Source organism: Pygocentrus nattereri, chromosome 20 (genome assembly GCF_015220715.1).
Source record: "Pygocentrus nattereri isolate fPygNat1 chromosome 20, fPygNat1.pri, whole genome shotgun sequence".
Lineage (NCBI taxonomy): Eukaryota > Metazoa > Chordata > Actinopteri > Characiformes > Serrasalmidae > Pygocentrus > Pygocentrus nattereri.
In genome coordinates, this window is record NC_051230.1 from 6,108,654 (window position 1) to 6,131,153 (window position 22,500).

The 22,500-nt window shown below is 41.3% G+C and overlaps 2 protein-coding genes across 4 annotated transcripts in view; one reads left to right on the forward strand and one right to left on the reverse strand.

Annotated features, from left to right (window-relative positions):
* The window catches only part of pebp1 (phosphatidylethanolamine binding protein 1), an 8,929-nt gene extending 4,063 nt beyond the window's left edge, over nt 1–4,866 (forward strand). Inside the window, exons 3-4 of the mRNA XM_017711190.2 lie at nt 459–559; nt 4,346–4,866. Coding sequence (XP_017566679.1) covers nt 459–559; nt 4,346–4,563 — 319 coding nt within the window. The 3' untranslated portion in view covers nt 4,564–4,866. The remainder of the gene's footprint in view (nt 1–458; nt 560–4,345) is intronic.
* Nucleotides 4,597–22,500, reverse strand: part of taok3a (TAO kinase 3a) — a 129,284-nt gene continuing 111,380 nt past the window's right edge. For all 3 annotated transcript variants that reach the window (XM_017711188.2, XM_017711187.2, XM_037531585.1), the window contains 6 exons: nt 20,746–20,874; nt 19,349–19,552; nt 16,758–16,997; nt 13,618–13,830; nt 9,498–9,680; nt 4,597–6,176 (listed from right to left, as the gene is read on the reverse strand). In XM_017711188.2, the coding sequence (XP_017566677.1) occupies nt 6,015–6,176; nt 9,498–9,680; nt 13,618–13,830; nt 16,758–16,997; nt 19,349–19,552; nt 20,746–20,874 (1,131 nt within the window). In that variant the 3' untranslated portion in view covers nt 4,597–6,014. The remainder of the gene's footprint in view (nt 6,177–9,497; nt 9,681–13,617; nt 13,831–16,757; nt 16,998–19,348; nt 19,553–20,745; nt 20,875–22,500) is intronic.

A 22,500-nucleotide genomic window follows, 5' to 3' on the forward strand; every position in this document is an offset into this window, starting at 1 on the left:
TCCAATAGCAGAAGAGCTAAGGACCAGATCTGTTGGTCTCATCTTAGACTTAAGCAGGACTACCACCCATTTTCAGATTTTCCCCATAGTTGAAAATGGTTAAAATGTAAACAAAGTTATTGGTAAACAAAATAAAATGGCTATATTTGTGTTGTAGACATTGTGACCCTTTCACATTAAACCACGCTGAATGTGACTTTGTCTACATCCCATTGACTGATTAACGTAACATTTTAGAAAGATGGATGGATGGATTTTCCCTTTTAAGTTGTCCAGGTTTCTTAAGACAACCCAGCAGGTGAGTTGGAGCAGCAAAACCCAAAACTGCAGAGCAAACGGACTAAAAGACTGTAAAACTCAGGCAAGTGTGCTCAGAATTTCCTCTTTGGGAGACCAAAACTGCAGCACTTCATCGTCTATGCGAAATCTGTATGTTAGCTTTTGTTTTCTTCTTCTAGGGAATGGCACCACTTTCTTGTTGTCAATGTGAAAGGGAATGATATCTCCACTGGGTGTGTGATGTCTGACTACGTTGGTTCTGGCCCTCCTAAAGGAACTGGTAAGAGTTTTCTTTTTTTGCCCTCTTGATTGGGGAAAAGGGTGTAGGAGTCCTAAACCTTAAACCTTCCTAAAGTCAGTTTAAAATGCAGACTTATTCTGGCCACAGCTGCCAGTTGTAATAATGGCCTGGCCATATGAATAGAAGAAGTCTCTGTGTTTGCACGCTGTGAAATTAGACCTCTGCATTTAACCCATCCATGCAGTGAAACACCCACATACATGCACACTAGTCAACACACACACTAGGGGCCAGTGAGCACACCACCGGAGGGGTGGGCAGCCCTATCCACGGCGCCCAGGGAGCAATTGGGGGTTAGGCGGCTTGCACGAGGGCACTTCAGTCAAGGGGATCGAACCGGCAACCTTCCAGTCACCAGAGGTGGACGAAGTACACAAATCATGTACTTGAGTTAAAGTAGAGACCCCCAAGGTAAAATATTCTTCCAGTAAAATTAGAAGTTCCTCCCTTTAGACCTCCACTTGAGTAAAAGTACTAAAGTATTTACCTTCAAATGTACTTAAGTATAAAGTAAAAGTACTAAAGTATTTCCCTTCAAATGTACTTAAGTATAAAGTAAAAGTACTAAAAGAGTAATTCTGGCTCTGATGTCCTGTTATCATTTTTATAACCAGACTGGCTTCATGAACTCATTTCAGGTGAAAGTCCTCCAGCGTCTCTCTTGGTAAACCAGTCTTTTAATAGAACGTCATTAATTAGTGACGCTGACGTCTATTAAACTGATCAGAAGCACAAAACACTGAAGGTAAACAGTTTCCATCAGGGAGAAACGAGTGGCTCTGAAATCACTTTTTACACACAAGCAAAGTTTCAGTTTCAGATTTATTTACAACTTAGTTCCAAGTTTAAGTTGAATAAAAACTGGCTTTAAACTCAGGATCACAGATGAGCTCCTTTACTATGTTGATCTGTAGGCGTCTGTTCATAAACATAAACCAGCCCAAACTCATTTACTATAAAATGAAACGGTGTTTGTAGAAATTCAGAAAAAAGCCGCGTCAGTCTCGACTGCATATGTGGACATATTTCTATATTGAGCTCTATTTACACAAAGTTAGGTTAGTTCATCATTTATGTTGAACAGACTCTCCCAAAGTTTTACGCTGCTGCGCTGACGTTGAACCGCGTGCTGCACTGGGTCGGTATGACCAACAGGTTAAAACCAGCTCTAAACAAAGTGACCGCTGGGCCCTGATTGGTGCTCTGGCTTTGCGCTTCTTTCGTTTTGACATGTTACGTTTTTATACACACAGAAACCAAAAGGAACAACAGATTTCTCAAAATGTAGGAGGAAAAAGTCGGATATTAGACTCTGAAATGTGGTGTTTAAACAGAACAAGCGTACTGGGAGCTCAGGGAGGGATCAGGCATTTCAACATAAGAACACCGATCTACTACAGTCAGGTCTCATCAGATCGCATAATTCTGTCCTGAGAGATGTACACTGAGAAGTTTGATATACATGAGTCCAGAATTAGTTGGATAATTAGCCAAACTGAGGATTGTCCAATAGAAAAGGCCTCTCCTCCAGTAGGACAGGACCTGGCTTAAGCTATCTAGCTACCTGAGGCAGGGTGTTCAATACACAACTTCTAAAATCTTAACAGATTAAAAAAAACAAAACAAAACGAAGAGCATTACAAACCGGTTTACCACTAGACAGCGTGAAGACCCTGCACTAGACGACAAGGCAGAGAGAGTATAACACACAATGAGTTTCAGCTCCAAATAAGAACTCAAAATCCCAGATGTCTTCAGAAATCACGACACAAATAAAGCCAAACGTACTGGACAAGACCTCATTCTGCTTTTGTGTGCAGTGAAAACGTAAACTGGGAATTCATCTGGGGTTGAAAAACGCCGATATGACAGTGAGTGCTGGAGAAACTAGCTACTGGCGTGAAATTGTGAAGAGAGTGCCTCGTCTCTGGATCCACTCAATATGAACATGATGGTGGGTCTTGACTGCCTGTGCTGTACATGCAGCTCCTCGGTCTCCACGCTTTGCTGTTCATGCTCGTGTCTTCACCTTTTTCTCCTCGCTTCTAGGTCTCTGATTGGCTGCTGTTTGAATCACTCATTGAGTAAGTCCCTGACCTTCTTACCCGACAGGACTCGTGAACATTTTCAGTCATAAATATCAAACGCTTGATGATACTGGGGCTTCTGATCACTTCTGAGCTCGATCTGAGGGTCTCCTGTCACAGCACCAGCTCATCTGCACCGTCAGTCGCTTCGGGTCGAGCTCATGACCTGGAAAATCGCTTCAGATTATGAACATTTGTTGCAAGAGCGGGCAAAAAAATTTGTAGCATGGGCCGAGCCTAGGCAGTCCAGGCAGTCCAGTTCAAAGTTCCCTCATTCCAGGCACAGTTGCCAGCTTTGTTAACAGTCTGGTCATGTTGCATAACTAAACTGGACAACCCTGCTGTCTGGAGTAAGAACAGCATATTTCAATCACTTCCCTTTCACAGAATTGATTTAATGGGCCTAGTAATACAAAATGTGTACAGTTCAGAGAAAATTTAAGGACAAGGTGGGCATCTACATAGTGGACCATCAAAACATAGTGCTACCTAAAGCATAACACAGCAGCTGATTAGAAAGGAGAAGAGAGTCCTTCTTCAGTTTCTGTGCTGATGTTTAAGCCTTATTCAAACAGGCCACTCAAATCCGATTTTTCGGCATATCCGATTTGAGCAGGACAGATTTTCTGCCATCTGAATGGCAAAAAAGCTACGGGAAACCGATTCATGCTACATTTCGCTGCTGTCGGAAGAAAACCTCATATCTCCATCTTTGAGGTTTTTTTTTTTTTTTACGTAATTTGAAATTACCTGATACCCTTTACGTTGTAAGGAAATTTCATGATGAATGGACTAAAAGAACTGACCCAAATGGCTGGGGAAAATGTCTGGTTCCATTGACTAACATTAAAAGTAAAGTCGTTTTTCAGTTTTTCAGACCACGTCACCCACCTGACGGAAACAGCGTGTTTGTGGGGCAGTTGTGGGCTGGAGGTTAGGGAACCAGCCCTGTGACCGGAAGGTTGCTGGTTCGATCCCCTTGGACTGTCAGACATGACTGAAGTGCCCTTGAGCAAGACACCCCCAATTGCTCCCCGGGCGCCGTGGATAGGGCTGCCCACTGCTCCGGGCAAGTGTGCTCACTGGCCCCTAGTGTTTGTGTTGACTAGTGTGCATGTATGTGGGTGTTTCACTGCACGGATGGGTTAAATGCAGAGGTCTAATTTCACAGCGTGCAAACACAGAGACAAATGGTTCAGTATTCTATTCACATCCACAGGCTCAGAAAAAGGTCCAGCTAGATGTTCAGATACAAAATCAATGGTTATACTAATGAAGATATAACAATAGATAATTTACTCACGTCCTCAGAAGACACGTCCTTCAGTTTTATAATCCGATAATCCGCTTGGGGAAGGGGTGTGAAGCACAACCCATGATAGAAAATGTTCTGCACGTGGCCTGCAATTACACATTTCCACCAGAGAGGTCTCCAAATCCCCAAAACTTACACAGTGCAGCTTTAAAATGGGCAAAAATCGTCCGATTTTTGAGTGATTTTCATATGATGGTTAATTTGTCTACAGTGATCAGGTAAGTCTGTGTAGCCCTAAATATGTCATGTTTTGGAAAGAGCTCTTCTACTGTAACATCAAACAACTAGTCATATCAGGAGAAAAATATCAGATTCAGTGCATCTCTAATGTGTTTTTTACCCACCTCTTCGTGTCCTTTGCAGGCCTCCATCGTTACGTGTGGCTGGTGTATGAGCAGCCTGGCTCTGTGAACTGCACTGAAGCAGTCCTTACCAACCGCTCTGGAGAAAACCGCGGAAAATTCAAGCTCGCCAACTTCCGCAAGAAATATGGCCTTGGCGCCCCGGTGGCCGGCACATGCTACCAGGCTGAGTGGGACGACTACGTACCCAAGCTTTACAAGCAGCTGGCTGGGGAATAAACAGATTTTCACCCCCCCGCCCTTTTTTTTTTGGGGAGTTTAACAGTGTTGCAGTTCCATTATCACCTGATCATGTGCTAATGCTTTACTAAAGCTCATCAATTTGATTCGATCTCAACTCTGATTCACATCTCACCTTTGCTTCACTGCTGTTCCTGCACTTCCTGCACCATACCTTGTTCCTATGGATACAGATCTAATTTTGTGCACCAGGGTGATACGATGATTCATTGTTTGTATAGGACATGTCAGGAATAATGGAAAAATGGTGTCCCTGATATTAAAAACTACAGCCAGACTACACCTTGTGTGGTGGGCACTTTATTTACAATAATTAAAAGCATTTATGACAAATCATGCCTATCCTCAACCTGAAAACAAACAAAAAAAATTAAAGTGCATGCAAACTGTAAAGCATATTTTTTTATTATTCACAGAGTTTTTGAATCTTGTAAGAAAAATGCACAGCTTGAGAAAGCAAAAAAAAAAACCCAAAGTTTTCAAATATAGTCCAAGACATGATTTTACTGAAAGAGTTTGGTGGGTGTGGTCAATCGGTCAACATCATAAAAAAATTGAAGTTAAAATACAATAGGAAAATAAGTCGAAGTTCTCCATAAAGCCTTCTACACATAAAATACACGTACCCTTTCCCCAGAGCCCTTTGTTCTAGTACCAGGAGCAAGGATTCACATTGCTGACCTCAGTTGAGGCTGATTATTATACAGAGGAACAGAGTGGGGTTCCCTCAAAAGAAACCCTGAATTAACCCACCGTAAGAATCTCTGGCTCACAGATGCAGCTATCAAGTATGTACATCAAATGAACATTTAAAACATTATCAAATTTGTTCAATATGTGAAAATTTTGTCTATTTCTTTCAGATGAATAAATACCAAATGGAGAGACTCAGCAGCAATATGTCTAAGACTGCGCAAAAAAAAAAAAAATCTTGCTCTTCACTCCACCCGGGAAAACATCAGATTTAAAAAAAACATTGTGAACAGATAACAGTAGCAATACAACCCCCCTCCCACATACACACATCCATATTGCTTTGCTTCCTCTCTAAATTTCTATTTCAATCACATCAAGTGTTATCATTGCACGAGAAAAATCACTGACATCAACACTGTGACATTGTTTTTCGTTCTCTTATATGTAATACTTATATAGCTATATAGCTATATATATATATATATATATATATATATATATATATGAAAAGATAACTACAGCAGTTATCCAGCATGTTGACAAGAGGAGGGGGCCTGTTGCAAAAGAAGGCCTGTGCAGGCACTAGTCCGGAAAAGTGGAGGGTTTGATTTGTTTGTCAGTAGTAAAAAAAAAAACAAAAAAAACCTGCATGTGTCCTTTTAAACAGTGGAGGACGAAGGGCTTTTCAAAAAAAAAAAAAAGAAAGAAAAAAATTAGGCATAATCGGTCAGGTCTCATCTGTAGTCGTCTTTAGGGTAGTCCAAGGCGCCCAGGTTTCCGAAGCCCATGCGCAGGCTCTCCATGTCGAAGGCGTCCATCTCCCTCTCCTGCCTTTCCAGAAGGTGTTTGATCCGGTCTGTGCGCTCTTTCTGAAGAGAAGCCAGCTCCTCTTCAATCTGACAATCACACAGGTATACAGGTACAGTCAGGGAAAGGGGATTACAGACGATGTCAGTGTAGTTAAACTGTTTAAACCCCCTTCCAAGATGACCTGGAAAAAAGTCTGGTTCCTTGGACTTGGACCTTCTCCTGTAAAGCTACCACTTTGGAGATAAAAGGCTTTGTTCTGAGAGAGGTGAATATAACGCCTCTCCCTTCTACTGTAGAAGACCGCAGACTGAGGTTCAATACCAATAAGAGTCCTTGGGCAAGACTCCTAACATTACCTTCACCTACCTGTGTGAAACGATCAAACTGTAAGTCGCTCTTTAAGAAGAGCGTCTCCCAAATGCTGTAAATGTAAAGGGAACTGGGTGGGGGTTGCAGACGTGAGGGAGATTCCTTCTGGATACAAATACGGCTTTTCTCTAAGTAGGGTTTATAATCTTTTACTGATTACTGCAAATACCTCACAAGCAGTAATGCTGATGACAGTAAACATGATAATCACAGGTTTACAATCTAAAACCAGACAGCTGGAACTGTTTCAGGCCTACATGAGCCTCCAGACTTGTGTAGGGAAAGGAGGAAACAATAGCGGAGCGGACTGGAGAAGATTAACGGGCCCGTCCAAGAATCTATTAATGTTGAACTCATAATCCACAATAACAGACCAGGGCATCTCTGAAGAGAGCCGTTACTACTGTGTGCAGATTTGGATTTCATAAATAATTAATAAAAACACATGAGCAACGTCTAAGTAGGTCTGGAGTCAGATGAGCGGCTGTGCACTGATGTGTAGTGAGTCTTAAGATTGAACTGAGTTTGAGGAAAACTTCACCAAATAGTCAAATTTACAGTTTTCCCTCTTAATCCAAACGTGGTGCATCAGCAGAGACGTTTGCTTCTGTAGTTTTGCACTAGAGCTACGAGGCTAATGTAGCTATACCTCACTTAGCATCGAGCTAACTGCGTACCTGAGTCGTCTTGCCTGACTTGTGCTGTTAACGGACCTGCTTATACTGTTTCTGATACTGTCACACTGCTACGCATCAAAAAGGTCAGTGTAGCTAAAAACGGTCATTTGAGGCCTGAACTTTGGACGCACATGTGCCCATTTCGTCCGAGCTTCCATTACTTGTTAGCTGCATTAGCCTGGCTTAGTGACCACCTTTAGGGCAGGGTTTCTCAACCACTTTGGTCAAGGACATCAACTGGGCCATGAAGCAACCCTTGGTGGTCCGTGGGCCTATCAAGAGGGGGGCAGTGGTCCGTAGTGGGCCTGTGATGGCACTTCGTCATAAAAATCAGTGAAAAAATAACTGACTTAACAATTAAAAGTATTAAATGTTTCCCGACATTTAACCCACATCTGTTAAAAATTTCCAGAAAAGTTTTGGTTTTTTTCATGGGCCTTCATGCTTTCCAGAGATAAACAGGAGGGCCTTGAGGTGGAAGTGGTTGAGAACAACTGCTTTAATAAAAATATTAATCCGAATTGAATAATAATAATAATTTTATTTATAGTGCGGCTTTCATACCAGTGGCCACTCAAACCGCTTTACAGTGATAAAGCTTATAGTAGATACCATGAGTAATAATTTTAAATCATATAAGGCAGTGACAAATCGAATTTAAAGGATAAATAAAGAGATGAATTTGAATTAAACGCTAAGATAAGGGGATAAGCATCTTAAAAGCAAGTGCTGAGCTTGAAGGTTTCATAAAACATGGAATTGAGTGCCACAGTTTAGAAGCAGAATAACATAATAACATAACATCATAACTGTCTCTGTATTTTATGGAAGAGCATACAGACATTTTGTGATGTAAGCAGGAGCTTTAAGGTCATTTACAGCCTTAAAACTTGTAGCAGAACTTCTATTCTTAAAGATACAGGCAGCCAGTGCAGTTCTATCAAAACAGGAGTGATCTGATCTCTTGTTTGTTTTGTTAATTACAAGTTTGAGCGGATTTAACCCCTTAAACTCTCAGGGTCTGTTTGAGTCCACTAATAAATGCTGAATAATTTCTAGCAGTTACTGGGCAACTATTTTTTTTTTATATAATAGCTAAATAGCAAGTAGTGTTGCACCGATAGCGACACCGTATTGGTATCGACGCTGACGCTGGCTCTGTGGTTGGTTAGTGTAGTGGTTAACACCTTTGTCTTCTAGACTGTAGACTGCAGTTCAATCCCCCACCAGGACAAGCACCCTACACTATACCAATAAGGGTCCTTGGGCAAGACTCCTAACACCACCTTGGCCTCCCTGTGTAAAATTATCAAATTGTCCGTCGCTCTGGATAAGAGCGTCAGCCAAATGCCATAAATGTAAAACGCAGTACTGGTATCGGTGGTGCCACGAAGCAAGTTCTGACGCATGTATGAGCGCCAGTAGACAGAACTTAACAACACTTTGGCATTGTGGGACGACAAGCAGCAGCAAAAATGCTCATGACCGAACCTGTAATGGGAGTTTTTGATGTGAAGAACGCATTAGTGGAGCCGCTAACCTGAACGGCTGAGCTGCTTCTTTCAGTAAATACTTGTCTGCCGCTGTTTGGTCACTCACAGTCTGACTGAAAAGAACTGCTGGACTCTCGGGGCATTGATGGCCTTTAGTCTTAATTCAGCCTTTAGCATAGCAGCCCGCTAGCCGGGCCTGTGTGTCCACTATCCCTGTTGCCATGTTCCTCCGTCGGTCAGATTTATCACTAAGCAGCAGGGCCTCACGGCCCGTCGCTTCAACCAGCCAGAAAAATAAATAAATAAATAAATAAATAAAAATCACTCAAAAGGTCACTAACACTGACAGCGTGAAAGACGGTGATATTTACTGAACTGACGCTCAGAGACGCAGCACGAGTGAACAAGACACTCATATGAGACACACGACCTGAGAATTTGGATGTGAAACAACATTCAGCTCCATTTTTGAGCCGGACAAACTGCTGTGTGCTGATGTGTAGACACCACAGGTTTATCTGTAAACTCTTCAGTTCTGCTTTTAACTGTTTTTACACAAAGACATTTTACATTTACTTAAGTTTACATTTACTTAAGTTGTGAAACATGGTTCTTATTACCAATTACATAAGAGTAATACTAAATATATACAGTAAATAAGCAAAAAGTAGTTTTCGTAAGCATTTAATTCATAAAACCCAACAAATAAATGCCATCTAGCCAAGCTGCATGTTTATTTGAGTGTGTATGAGTTAGTATCGGTACTCAGTATTGTCTCATACTAAAGGATCAGGTATCAGCATCGGGAAAAAGTGGTATCGGTGCATCCCTAATAGCAAGCCTACAGTTTAAGGGGTTGTGGTGGTACCTTTTGTTCCAGGTGAGCCCTGCGCAGCGACACTTTCTGCTCGAGCTTCTGCTGCTCTCGCTCGTGTTGCGCCTCCGTCTGCATCTTTATTTTACTCTGGTAGGCGTTCAGCAGCTCCATCTCCTGCTGCAGCTGATGCCGCAGAGCCTGGCACTCCGCCTCCTGAGCCTCATCCAGACGCAGCTATACAAATACATACGTGCACGCACGATCAACAGGACACACGCCAACAGCCGTGTACACAAATAATCATGTACACACACACACACACACACACACACACACACACACACACCCCACATGAGAAAGAAATGCGAGCAGTTATGCAACACTATTAACCCTTTAAGGCTGACGCAAAAACGATTAAGTTGGTTTCACAACACATTAATAGGATTATAAGACACATCATTCACACTTTATCATTACTTACTTCATCAATACTTACCATAATTATACTTATTATTAAATCATTAATGAGCTCTTATTACAAGAAGAAAAGAAGCCTCATGCATCTTTCACAAGTGACAGAAAGCGCTATAAACTCCTGTCTGAAAGTGAGGCAAAGATTTTACTGTTAGTCCTGAACTCACATAGACTGTTAGTCCTGAACTCACATAGACTGTTAGTCCTGAACTCACATAGACTGTTAGTCCTGAACTCACATAGACTGTTAGTCCTGAACTCACATAGACTGTTAGTTGTGAACTCAAACTGTTAGTCTTGAAATCTCACAAACTGTTAGTTCAGGCCTAACCATTTGTGTGAGTTCCAGACTAACAATTTCTGAGAGTTCCGGACTAACAGCTTGTGAGAGTTCAGGACTAAAGGTTTGTGAGAGTTCACGACTAACAGCTTGTGAGAGTTCAGGACTAAAGGTTTGTGAGAGTTCACGACTAACAGCTTGTGAGAGTTCACGACTAACAGCTTGTGAGAGTTCACGACTAACAGCTTGTGAGAGTTCACGACTAACAGCTTGTGAGAGTTCAGGACTAACAGCTTGTGAGAGTTCAGGACTAACAGCTTGTGAGAGTTCAGGACTAACAGCTTGTGAGAGTTCACGACTAACAGCTTGTGAGAGTTCACGACTAACAGCTTGTGAGAGTTCACGACTAACAGCTTGTGAGAGTTCAGGACTAACAGCTTGTGAGAGTTCAGGACTAACAGCTTGTGAGAGTTCAGGACTAACAGCTTGTGAGAGTTCAGGACTAACAGCTTGTGAGAGTTCAAGACTAACAGCTTGTGAGAGTTCACGACTAACAGCTTGTGAGAGTTCACGACTAACAGCTTGTGAGAGTTCACGACTAACAGCTTGTGAGAGTTCACGACTAACAGCTTGTGAGAGTTCACGACTAATATCTTGTGAGAGTTCACGACTAATATCTTGTGAGAGTTCAGGACTAAAAGTCTGTGAGAGTTCAGGACTAAAGGTTTGTGAGAGTTCAGGACTAAAGGTTTGTGAGAGTTCACGACTAACAGCTTGTGAGAGTTCAAGACTAACAGCTTGTGAGAGTTCACGACTAACAGCTTGTGAGAGTTCACGACTAACAGCTTGTGAGAGTTCACGACTAACAGCTTGTGAGAGTTCAGGACTAACAGCTTGTGAGAGTTCAGGACTAACAGCTTGTGAGAGTTCAGGACTAACAGCTTGTGAGAGTTCAGGACTAACAGCTTGTGAGAGTTCACGACTAACAGCTTGTGAGAGTTCACGACTAACAGCTTGTGAGAGTTCACGACTAATATCTTGTGAGAGTTCACGACTAATATCTTGTGAGAGTTCAGGACTAATATCTTGTGAGAGTTCACGACTAATATCTTGTGAGAGTTCAGGACTAAAAGTCTGTGAGAGTTCAGGACTAAAGGTTTGTGAGAGTTCAGGACTAACAGCTTGTGAGAGTTCAAGACTAACAGCTTGTGAGAGTTCACGACTAACAGCTTGTGAGAGTTCACGACTAACAGCTTGTGAGAGTTCACGACTAACAGCTTGTGAGAGTTCACGACTAACAGCTTGTGAGAGTTCACGACTAACAGCCTGTGAGAGTTCAGGACTAACAGCTTGTGAGAGTTCACGACTAACAGCTTGTGAGAGTTCAGGACTAATATCTTGTGAGAGTTCAGGACTAACAGCTTGTGAGAGTTCACGACTAACAGCTTGTGAGAGTTCACGACTAACAGCTTGTGAGAGTTCACGACTAATATCTTGTGAGAGTTCACGACTAATATCTTGTGAGAGTTCAGGACTAATATCTTGTGAGAGTTCACGACTAATATCTTGTGAGAGTTCAGGACTAATATCTTGTGAGAGTTCACGACTAATATCTTGTGAGAGTTCAGGACTAACAGCTTGTGAGAGTTCAGGACTAACAGCTTGTGAGAGTTCAGGACTAATATCTTGTGAGAGTTCAGGACTAACAGCTTGTGAGAGTTCAGGACTAACAGCTTGTGAGAGTTCAGGACTAATATCTTGTGAGAGTTCAGGACTAATATCTTGTGAGAGTTCAGGACTAACAGCTTGTGAGAGTTCAGGACTAACAGCTTGTGAGAGTTCAGGACTAATATCTTGTGAGAGTTCAGGACTAACAGCTTGTGAGAGTTCAGGACTAACAGCTTGTGAGAGTTCAGGACTAATATCTTGTGAGAGTTCAGGACTAATATCTTGTGAGAGTTCAGGACTAACAGCTTGTGAGAGTTCAGGACTAACAGCTTGTGAGAGTTCAGGACTAATATCTTGTGAGAGTTCAGGACTAATATCTTGTGAGAGTTCAGGACTAACAGCTTGTGAGAGTTCACGACTAATATCTTGTGAGAGTTCAGGACTAATATCTTGTGAGAGTTCAGGACTAACAGCTTGTGAGAGTTCAGGACTAATATCTTGTGAGAGTTCAGGACTAACAGCTTGTGAGAGTTCAGGACTAACAGCTTGTGAGAGTTCAGGACTAATATCTTGTGAGAGTTCACGACTAACAGCTTGTGAGAGTTCAGGACTAACAGCTTGTGAGAGTTCAGGACTAACAGCTTGTGAGAGTTCAGGACTAACAGCTTGTGAGAGTTCACGACTAACAGCTTGTGAGAGTTCAGGACTAACAGCTTGTGAGAGTTCACGACTAACAGCTTGTGAGAGTTCACGACTAACAGCTTGTGAGAGTTCACGACTAATATCTTGTGAGAGTTCACGACTAATATCTTGTGAGAGTTCAGGACTAACAGCTTGTGAGAGTTCAGGACTAACAGCTTGTGAGAGTTCAGGACTAATATCTTGTGAGAGTTCAGGACTAATATCTTGTGAGAGTTCAGGACTAACAGCTTGTGAGAGTTCACGACTAATATCTTGTGAGAGTTCAGGACTAATATCTTGTGAGAGTTCAGGACTAACAGCTTGTGAGAGTTCAGGACTAATATCTTGTGAGAGTTCAGGACTAACAGCTTGTGAGAGTTCAGGACTAACAGCTTGTGAGAGTTCAGGACTAATATCTTGTGAGAGTTCACGACTAACAGCTTGTGAGAGTTCAGGACTAACAGCTTGTGAGAGTTCAGGACTAACAGCTTGTGAGAGTTCAGGACTAACAGCTTGTGAGAGTTCACGACTAACAGCTTGTGAGAGTTCACGACTAACAGCTTGTGAGAGTTCAGGACTAACAGCTTGTGAGAGTTCAGGACTAATATCTTGTGAGAGTTCAGGACTAATATCTTGTGAGAGTTCAGGACTAACAGCTTGTGAGAGTTCAGGACTAACAGCTTGTGAGAGTTCAGGACTAACATTCCATATAAAAACTCAGAAGACGTGTAGGTTCAATGGTTTTAGATGTAAATAAAACGACTATATTTGTGTTGAGTGTTGTGTGTCTATGTTTCTCTACACTGAATCACTTCATTTCAAATCTCTCTGAATGACTGTTTACATCTCAACTACCGAATTATACAGAAATTAAGAAATGAGTGCAATTCCCCTTTAATCGCCTTAATATGTATTAAGTTATAAAATATTCCAAACTGACAAAGAAAAGGGTCTGAAAAGCTAGGTGTCCCCAAACTTTTAACGGTGTAGACAGACAGCTGCAGTGAACACTGTGCATGTATTAAAATTAAAAGCTGTTTGAACTGATCCCAGAGGAGTGAAACTCACCGCCTGAGAGGCCATCATCTCGTTGATGCTCTGCTCGTACTGCTCGGCCAGGATGGCCAGTTTGCGCGTCTGCTCCTCCTTCAGCGCCTTCAGCACGGTCTTGTGTTCGCTCTTGGGGGTCACCTCCAGCTGGTGGTGCCGCAGGGCCTTGTACTGCTTCGTCTGGACCTTGCACGTGTCTTGGAACTGCTTCTTTATCTGCAGCTCCATGGCCTGAGGAGAGGGACATACAATGTTTGGGTGCTGTCAGCGTTTAGTGAAAAACACGGTCAATGTGCCCTGGGCTTAAAGTTCAAATTAGGAACTGGCCTATCTATCTTCTGTAGCAAAGACTGCAAGGACTTCTTCTATATTACAGTGCACATCTCATACAGTCCCGTGCAAGTGTCTTAGTTTAGCTGGACAGTGAGTGTGTGCTTTTTTAATGACTGAATTAAACAGGATTTTTTAAAAAATTGGTTAAATTCCCTTTTAATGTCTTTCATATGTATTAAGGCATTAAATACACCAATCAGGCATAAGATTCTGACCACCTCCTCGTTTCTACGCTCACTGCCCACTTTATCAGCTCCACTTACTGTATAGCTGCACTCTGTAGTTCTACAGTTACAGACTGTAGTCCATCTGTTTCTCTGATACTCTGTTACCCTGTTCTTCAGTGGTCAGGACCCCCATGGACCCTCACAGAGCAGGTACTATTTGGGTGGTGGATCATTCTCAGCACTACAGTTACACTGACATGGTGGTGTTGTGTGTGTGTGTGTATTATAATTATAAAAAAAATTTTGCCCATTCTGATCATTCTGTTTAAGTGTCTTAACTTTAAGTATCTTAACTCATTTCCAGTTTTCTTCGAGGAAGTGCATCACTCACAGTTAACATCCAGAAGCTAGATCACCTAAATCAGTCAGGTGCTGCTAATGGAATTCATCAAATCCATGTGACGGCTAGAGCGCAGCGAGAGCTCAGGACCCAAACCCGCGTCCTTCTAACTGTATTTATCTAACCTACACATTAACAACCTAATAACAACACATCCTTCTTACTTTTTACTGTATTTATACTTTCTTTGCTGCGTGTCCATTAAGGCTTGGGCTCTGAGCTGCTGAGCTGACATCAGGTGTTAATGTTGGTTAAACTGCAGCTGAAATGCGTTTGAGCTACGTTCACATTACAAGTCTCATTGCTCAAATTGCTCAAGTGACTCAATGAGCAAGTGCGCACATCCTACTCAGTAACGTTACGTGACTGAATCACGTGAGTCACGTGCATCATCAGCAAACAGACTAACGAGCTTCACTGAGAAGATCATTAACTCTGATCAGCGCTCAGCTTCATTATTAGAGCCAGACGAAGGAGAAAAAGGTGAGATGTGTTTCTTTTGCACCATTTACAGGCTTTAACTTCTGTTCGGCGCTGTTGCCATGGTAACGCTGAATGATGGCGCATGCGCAGTATGGATCTGATCTGACCGATCTGAGCGTGGCGGTCACATGGCCACGAACCGGATATGTATCCAATCTAGGACCAGGTCGAATTTGAAAAGATCAGATTTGTGTCCACACAGCCCTAAAAACATCAGATCTGAGTCACACTGGGGCAAAAAAACTGGATTTGTGCCACTTCAGCCTGGTAATGTGAACGCAGCCCTGGTGACATGACTGGTGTAGAACTGAGGGGTACCCGGTGTCTCATAGGCTGTTGTTGGGGTATTAGAGTCAGAGCGCACGTTACGTTGCACTGCATACTGGGGACTGTGGTCTAAACAGAAAATAAAAACACTTCTGCGGGCCGGATAGGAGTGTGTGGCGGGCCTGATCTGCCCCATGGGCCTTGTAACGCTGTTTATAATAAATGTGATGAAAAATTTCTAAATTCTATAGATTTTCTACATTAATTGGTCAAGATGTAAACTAAGTAACATAGTTGTTCATAGTGGCGGTGATAGGAACCAGACATCTGAAGAATTGAATGCCTCTAAAAGCTCCATCACGTTAAATGTGAAATAGTTATAGAGCCCTGTGTGAGACAGTGTTTTTAAACAGATTTGAGATAAGCTTTCACCCTAAAATGTATTTTTAAAATACAACGATGGTCAAGAGGTAGATTCAGGGCACGGTAAGTCAAAAATAGCTTATTTTTTTCAGATTTGCCACTATTTTATTACTATCATCATCAATTTTACACAAAATACTCCGAAGACAGGTAAGCTCAGTGGTAATAAATGGGCTATATTTGTGTGACAGAAACTGTGGTCCCTGGTTCCCATCAACACCACTGGGAATGAATCTGAGCTGGTAAATTTCTCTAGAACAAAGCATTTCACCTCAAACCGCTCTGAACGACTGTTTACATCTCAGTATCTCAATTATGTAGAAAACTGGTGGACTTTAGACAGACAGTCGGTTCTCAATGGTCAAATTTCTTACTACTCAAATAGCTGAAACTCAAAGTCTTAAATAATATAGGTATTATAACATGTTATCCTCATGCTTCACCTTCTGTTGCACGATGTTGCCTCAGGGCAACAAACATTGTCCTCACTTTATAATAAGACACATATTTAAGGACACTGACAGGGTTAAAAATAAAGAGTAGAGTTTGAGTAAGACAGTAAAAAAGTATGTATTTGGTCATACTGTCTCTTCGTGGGCACTTTCAAACCTCTTTTTAACAGTGAGTACAATTTTTCAGTTGTGTGAATTTGCAGAAATATGTATGTTGCCTAGAAGCAACATTGTGCGACAGTGGAATGGATTTAACCAGTCGCAAGCCACGTCTCACCACTTCAGGGAACACGGATCTATTATCATTTTGTCCCACTGCCGCACAATGTTGCCTCAAGGCAACATACCCAAACCCTGCATACAGTATTATTTAAAAAACGATTTGAATTCAGTAATCAGGTTAATCAGGTATATATATATATATATATATTACTCTCATAATGTGTGCAGTAGGCGGTTAAGGTTTAGTTTTGGTGCACATTTATAAATGCTTTCCTCATATTAGGGCTCATTACCATACAAAGCAAACCACAATATATGGGTCAGGGCCTAATGTGGAGTCTCTAAAGAATACTATCATCTCATTACGCATTATGCTCACTGTCATAAAGTACAGACATGTTTTTCTGGTACCTTGAGGTTTTTGGGCTGCTGCCGCAGCTCCAGTACGTGTTTTCGGTGCAGCTCCCTCTCACGGCGGTTGTTGTACTCGATCTGGTTCTCCAGTTCAGTCTGGTGCTGCAGGCGGATCAGATCCATGCGCAGTTTCTGCAGGGTCTTCAGCTGCCGGTGCTCCAGCTCCTGAGTCGACTCGTCATGCCTGATCAGCATGGCATGCTCCATCTCCTTCTGCGTCTTCTTCTTATTCAACTCCTGAATGAAAGAACACAAAAAGTTCTGAAGTTTTTTTTCCCCCGCTCTCATTTCGAGACTCTTATCATTTAAAGAGTGAAGATGTCGTGATTGTTGTTGATCTCCTGAAACAAACAATTCCTTATTATTATGGAATAATTATTATTATTATATTATGCTTATTATTATATGCTGGTTTGGTGTTTTTTGGGCCTACAAAGGCTGGAATGAAGCAAGATTTCCGAAGGTTCTCTTCCCATAATCCAACTAGATTATGGGATCAGCACATAGCTTCGTTTCTTAATTTGCAAATCACATTAACTGGGCAACTCTAGGGGAAAGAAATGCTTAAAAAAAATAATTAAATCACACAATCATATGTGAATATTTGAAAACTCCCTGTCATTTATTTATTTATTTTTTTAAAAGTGAAAATAAAAATACATAAACACGTCCTCTACAGGGAACAAACATTTTGCTGCATAATTTGCTGAGTTATTGATAAAAATCAAACGTTCAGTATGTGCCATATTTCTTCTAATACGTTCATGTTATAATTCAGCAAATAAACAGAGTTTATCAGTAGAGGATGTGTTTACTTGACCAGGAGAGCCCAAACCTGTGCATACAACTGCGCTTTCTACTTTGTACTCTGCTGCTGTGGTGCTGGTATAAAACAAACCTGCGTTAGTCAAATTAAAATAATGTTGATTACAGTTATTACACAGCAGAATGGGCTACTAGTTTACCTAAGAATGTGGATTAGATCAAATGTAAATAAGACATGTCCAAAAATATTCATGAAATTCATATGGAATTTAAGAGCTAATGCATTAAAACAATATAGGAACGAATAAAAGTCGTTGTTTTATATTCTCTATTATTAAACTGACTGAAATAAAAAAAAAAAAAAACTGAAAACTTAATAACCGTTTTCTCAAGTTTGTCTTTTTTCACTTCGCAAAATATATGGTGACACAAACAATACCTCTGCATGTGGGTCCTACACTCTCTATCATGTTCTATTGCTTAAAGCTAAAATTCTGCTTAATTAAATGATGGACAGAAACCAAGTCGTTCAGAGTTTAATGTGAATCAGAATTATTCACAGTGGTGGTGATGGGAACCAGACGTCTGAAGACCCCAAAGTCTCTAAAAGCTCCATCACAGAAGGTTTTTATAATGAAATGGTTATGAATTGGTTATTTTTTAATCCATTCATGGCGAAAAAGATGCATGCAGGGGGTGGTGAAGCAAAATAGTCCCCAAATAGTACCACCACCAACAAACCTCTGAAGACACGTGTGGGTTCACTGGTGGTTTTAGATGGCAAATAAAACGTCTACACTTGACCCTTGGTTCCTACCACCACCACTGTAAAGAAGCTATGGCATGTTTCTCTAAGGTGTGTAAAGTATGTTCGGCAACACTTTGAATGTCACATTTGTAAGCATCTATAAACACATTCATAACGTGTTATAACGCATTCATAAGGCATCAGAAACATGGCGATAAATATTTATAAAAATGCATTACATGTTATATCCATGCTTATTATGCATTATGAATTGTTAACATAATGCATTATACGTACTGTTCATAACAAATTATAAGAGCTCATAAGCTGTATTTGTCCGCTCTAAGTAAAGTGAAGCATACTGGACTAAAGCCTCCTCCAGGGTTAAGACTGAGGCTTCAGGTTGAAGTATTTACTGAAGGATTTACTGAAACACTAAAACACAATAAAGCTCATTACAGGCTTCAAATGTCAGAGTTTAAACTAGAGCTGTTGTCAATGTTTCACCCAGTATGGGAAAGTTAAGGTACACCACTGCTAATGTGCACCACCGTTAACTTAACACTGCATATCCAATATTAAACTGTTTGAAGCGTCTGAATATTCAGCACTGAAGCCCTGAAGACGCAGCTCTAACAGCACCAGCACTGAGAAATAAAATATTAGAAATCCCCAGGGGGTGAATAAACTTTGTATTTGTCTTTATGCTCTCCAAACTGGTTTGGAGACTTCTTTGGCACTGACAGTATAACATGTCATTAACACTACTTATAATGCATTATATTAACAATTCATAATGTATAATAGACATGGCTATAAAGTGTAATTCAGCGGAATTCATTTTTATAAATATTTGTAACCATATTTATAATGCCTTATAACATGTTATAAATGTGCTTATAGATGCTTACAAACATAACATTCATAGAAAGTGTTACCCTATGTTTCTCTATAATGAGCCTCTTCGCATCAAATCACTCTGAATGACTCCGTTAACATCGAAACGTCTGAAATACGCAGAAGTCCCCTTTAAGCAAGAGAACCTGCCATCACTGTGCTGTGCTTCTTCTCCTACCTCTCGTAACTGCTCCTGTTCAAGCTCATGTCTCTTGGTCATGACCTTGCGCTTGAAGGCCCTGCAGTTGCGGTCATAAAAGAGACGCTGTTGGCCCAGAAGCTGGGCCTCCTCTTCTGCCTGAGAGTGCTGCATGTTCTCCTTATGCTTGGACAGGCGCTCCTGCTTCTCCTTCTTAGGAGTGCTGTGGTCCTCATTCATCTCCTAATGAGAGAGAGAGAGAGAGAGAAATTATGGTTATTATCAGCGCAGAAAATATTTATATTTATGCCATTTGGCAGACACGTTCATCCAGAGTGACCTAACATTTGATGAATTTGCACAGGCAGTGTTATGGAGTCTTGCCCAGGGACTCTTATTGGTATAGTGTAGAGATCTTACCCAGATGGGGGATTAAACCCCAGTCTACAGTGTAGAACGAAGACTGATTACCCACTACATTATACCAACCACTATACAAAATAACCCCCCACCACCCTACCCATACCCAAAGCAAGACCCTGGATTTGTTTTATTTTCAGCAAACCCCTGCACGAGCACTACATACTCACTCATATTATCACTATAATAACTCATCTATTCGTCGCGTCCGTTTTAATGCCACACAGAAACTGAGTACATCAACGAGCCCATCTTCTACCTTTTATTTCTTTTATGATGTCCGTGTGGTTTATGCACCAAAACCAGGCATGATTACTTCAACATGACCATTCTCCAGTCTCTCTTTATACCTTAGAACCAAACAGGCTGCTTGTGTTACTATGCGTTTAAGACTGATCTATGTAAATGAGCTCTGCTCTGACTGGCTGCTCTGTATTGTGTCTTGGTCTAAAAACAGTCTGGGCTGAAACACTCCTTATAACGCCGGTGCAAATGGGCGGGGCTACACTGCTGTAGACTAAACAGACGCATATTTGTAAATGTGTTGGTTTTCATTCCACCACAAAAGCAGCTTAGTTCCCACTGCACACAGGGACTGTGTGGACTGAGCAGTGCACAGCGCATTATACTACAATTCTACATCAATTCTTTCAAAACTGTGTAAAACCTGTGGCTTTCCACAATACGGGGCCTTTCACACGGAAAGGGAGCACATCACATTAATGTGTGGATCCTTTGGAAATCAGCAGTGATCCATGTGCTTCGTTAGAGCCATAAGCTTTAACCGTCTTTCGCTTCAGTAAAAGGCTGCAAGCAGGAGCGACAGGACTGGGCAGTTTGACAGGACTGGGCCGTTTGACTGCACTGGGTGGAGCTAAACTGGAATATCTTACATCGTGTATCCAAAATAACATGAACACGGAGTCTAGCTCTACTGGACACCCTGACTGGACGCTGACAGTGCTTGGCCAGACTCCTGTTCATTTTCAACAACAGACAGGATCTAAGCTGAGCACCTCTTTGATCTTCTCCTTGCAGAGTTTATATTGTTTCTTCTGGTTGTCCAAGAAAGTGGTCAGCTCCTTTTTCTGCTGGGCCATGATCTGCTGCTGGAACTTCTTCTCATCTGCTGCAGCCATCTTCATCTGGAAAACAAATAAAGAAGCCTCAGCTGATGCAGAATTCATAATAATAATTAAATGCAAACAATATCAAGACGAATGGGAACATTCACGATAAAGCAATTCAGTCCAATTCTAAATATCTAACCGCATGCATCCCTAATAAAGGGGTTAGAGATGTATTACAAACCGCTGCTGTCCAGAAAAGGTTGTTAATGTTTTTTATTTTTATTTTTATTAGTAATTTGAACACAGTTTCCTTTTATATTATGTGGAAATGCATGGAATGCATGATGCATGGACCTATAGATATGGTCCAAAACTCATCTACATGAGAATTCCTCATAGTTTGTGAATACTTTGGTGGACCAATTACGGCATATTTTTGACTTTTATTATTACACTGTAACAAAATGGCTCATCAGATCAACCTAAAAAAAAAAAAAAAAAATCACTGTATGTAATAAAAAGTAAATTAGCTAATTTTATTTAACCTAAATAAATACTTCAAAAAAAACGATTCTTACAATCAACTGAGTTGAATTCGACTAGTTAAACTGATTGTTACTACAACAAATATTTTTTTAGGCTTCATATCATCACCATCATCATCATCACCATCACCATCATCATTTTACATGTATATTACAAAGTAAATTCACTAAAACGCATCATACACCAACATCCTGGTCCTCGGTTCTCAATTCCAGTCCTCAGACCATCTGCACCTCACATTATTATTGCTTTCCTGCTCCAGCACATCAGGTTCAACTCATCAGCTAATAGCCGAGGCCTTCATACACTGAGATACTTGCAGTTGGGGAGATAAAATCAAAAATAATAATACGTGTAGAGCGCATGGCCCTCAAGGCTGGAACTGAGAATTCCTACTATAAGGTTCACTTTAAAGGCCATTAGGGTGATCGACAGAAGGGACGTACTATTCTTACAGAAAACGAGGTTAACATGAGTGGTGCTGCTGCATTTTGCTCAGGATTCTGCACATTCACTGAGGCTTCCCGAAGACAAGCCTACCATTTTCTTCACCCGCTTCATTAGCATACTAATCAACATATGCATCATGAATAATGAACATTTAACCACCGGCTATTTACATATTTCACATACAATATTGAGAAGTGTGATTGTGGATAACGGCTGTTTGCAGGTTTCCTGCTCCTCTTCTATTGTTCTCTTCCTTATGTGAACTTTTGAACCACCCCCTAGACCCCCCCCCCCCCCCCCCCCCTTTGTATCTTATTCAGTCACTCTGTCAATTCACTTAAACAATGAAACGTGGTCAGGAGCTTTTCTTCAACACCTCATCATCTTCTCTGAAGAGACATTCAAGCAGATGGGTTTCAGGAGGGCTTTGGAAGTTGTTCGAAAACATCTCAAGCGCTGGATTCTGAAGAGAGGCAACCAAAGGCTGACCATCAGGTCTCAGCTGATGTGAAAATGTTCCCAATGGTCCACACTGGTTCAATTCTCTGGACATCTGGGTGTTGAAAAGTGTCCTTCATAAAGGAGCAGGTCGTTAATCAACACTACCTAACGCATTTGAGGAATCTGCTCATTTGTGTGCTGTATTTGGACGCATTTACAGAGCCCTCAAAAAGTAAACGGACACTTGAGCTCTTTGTTTAATGA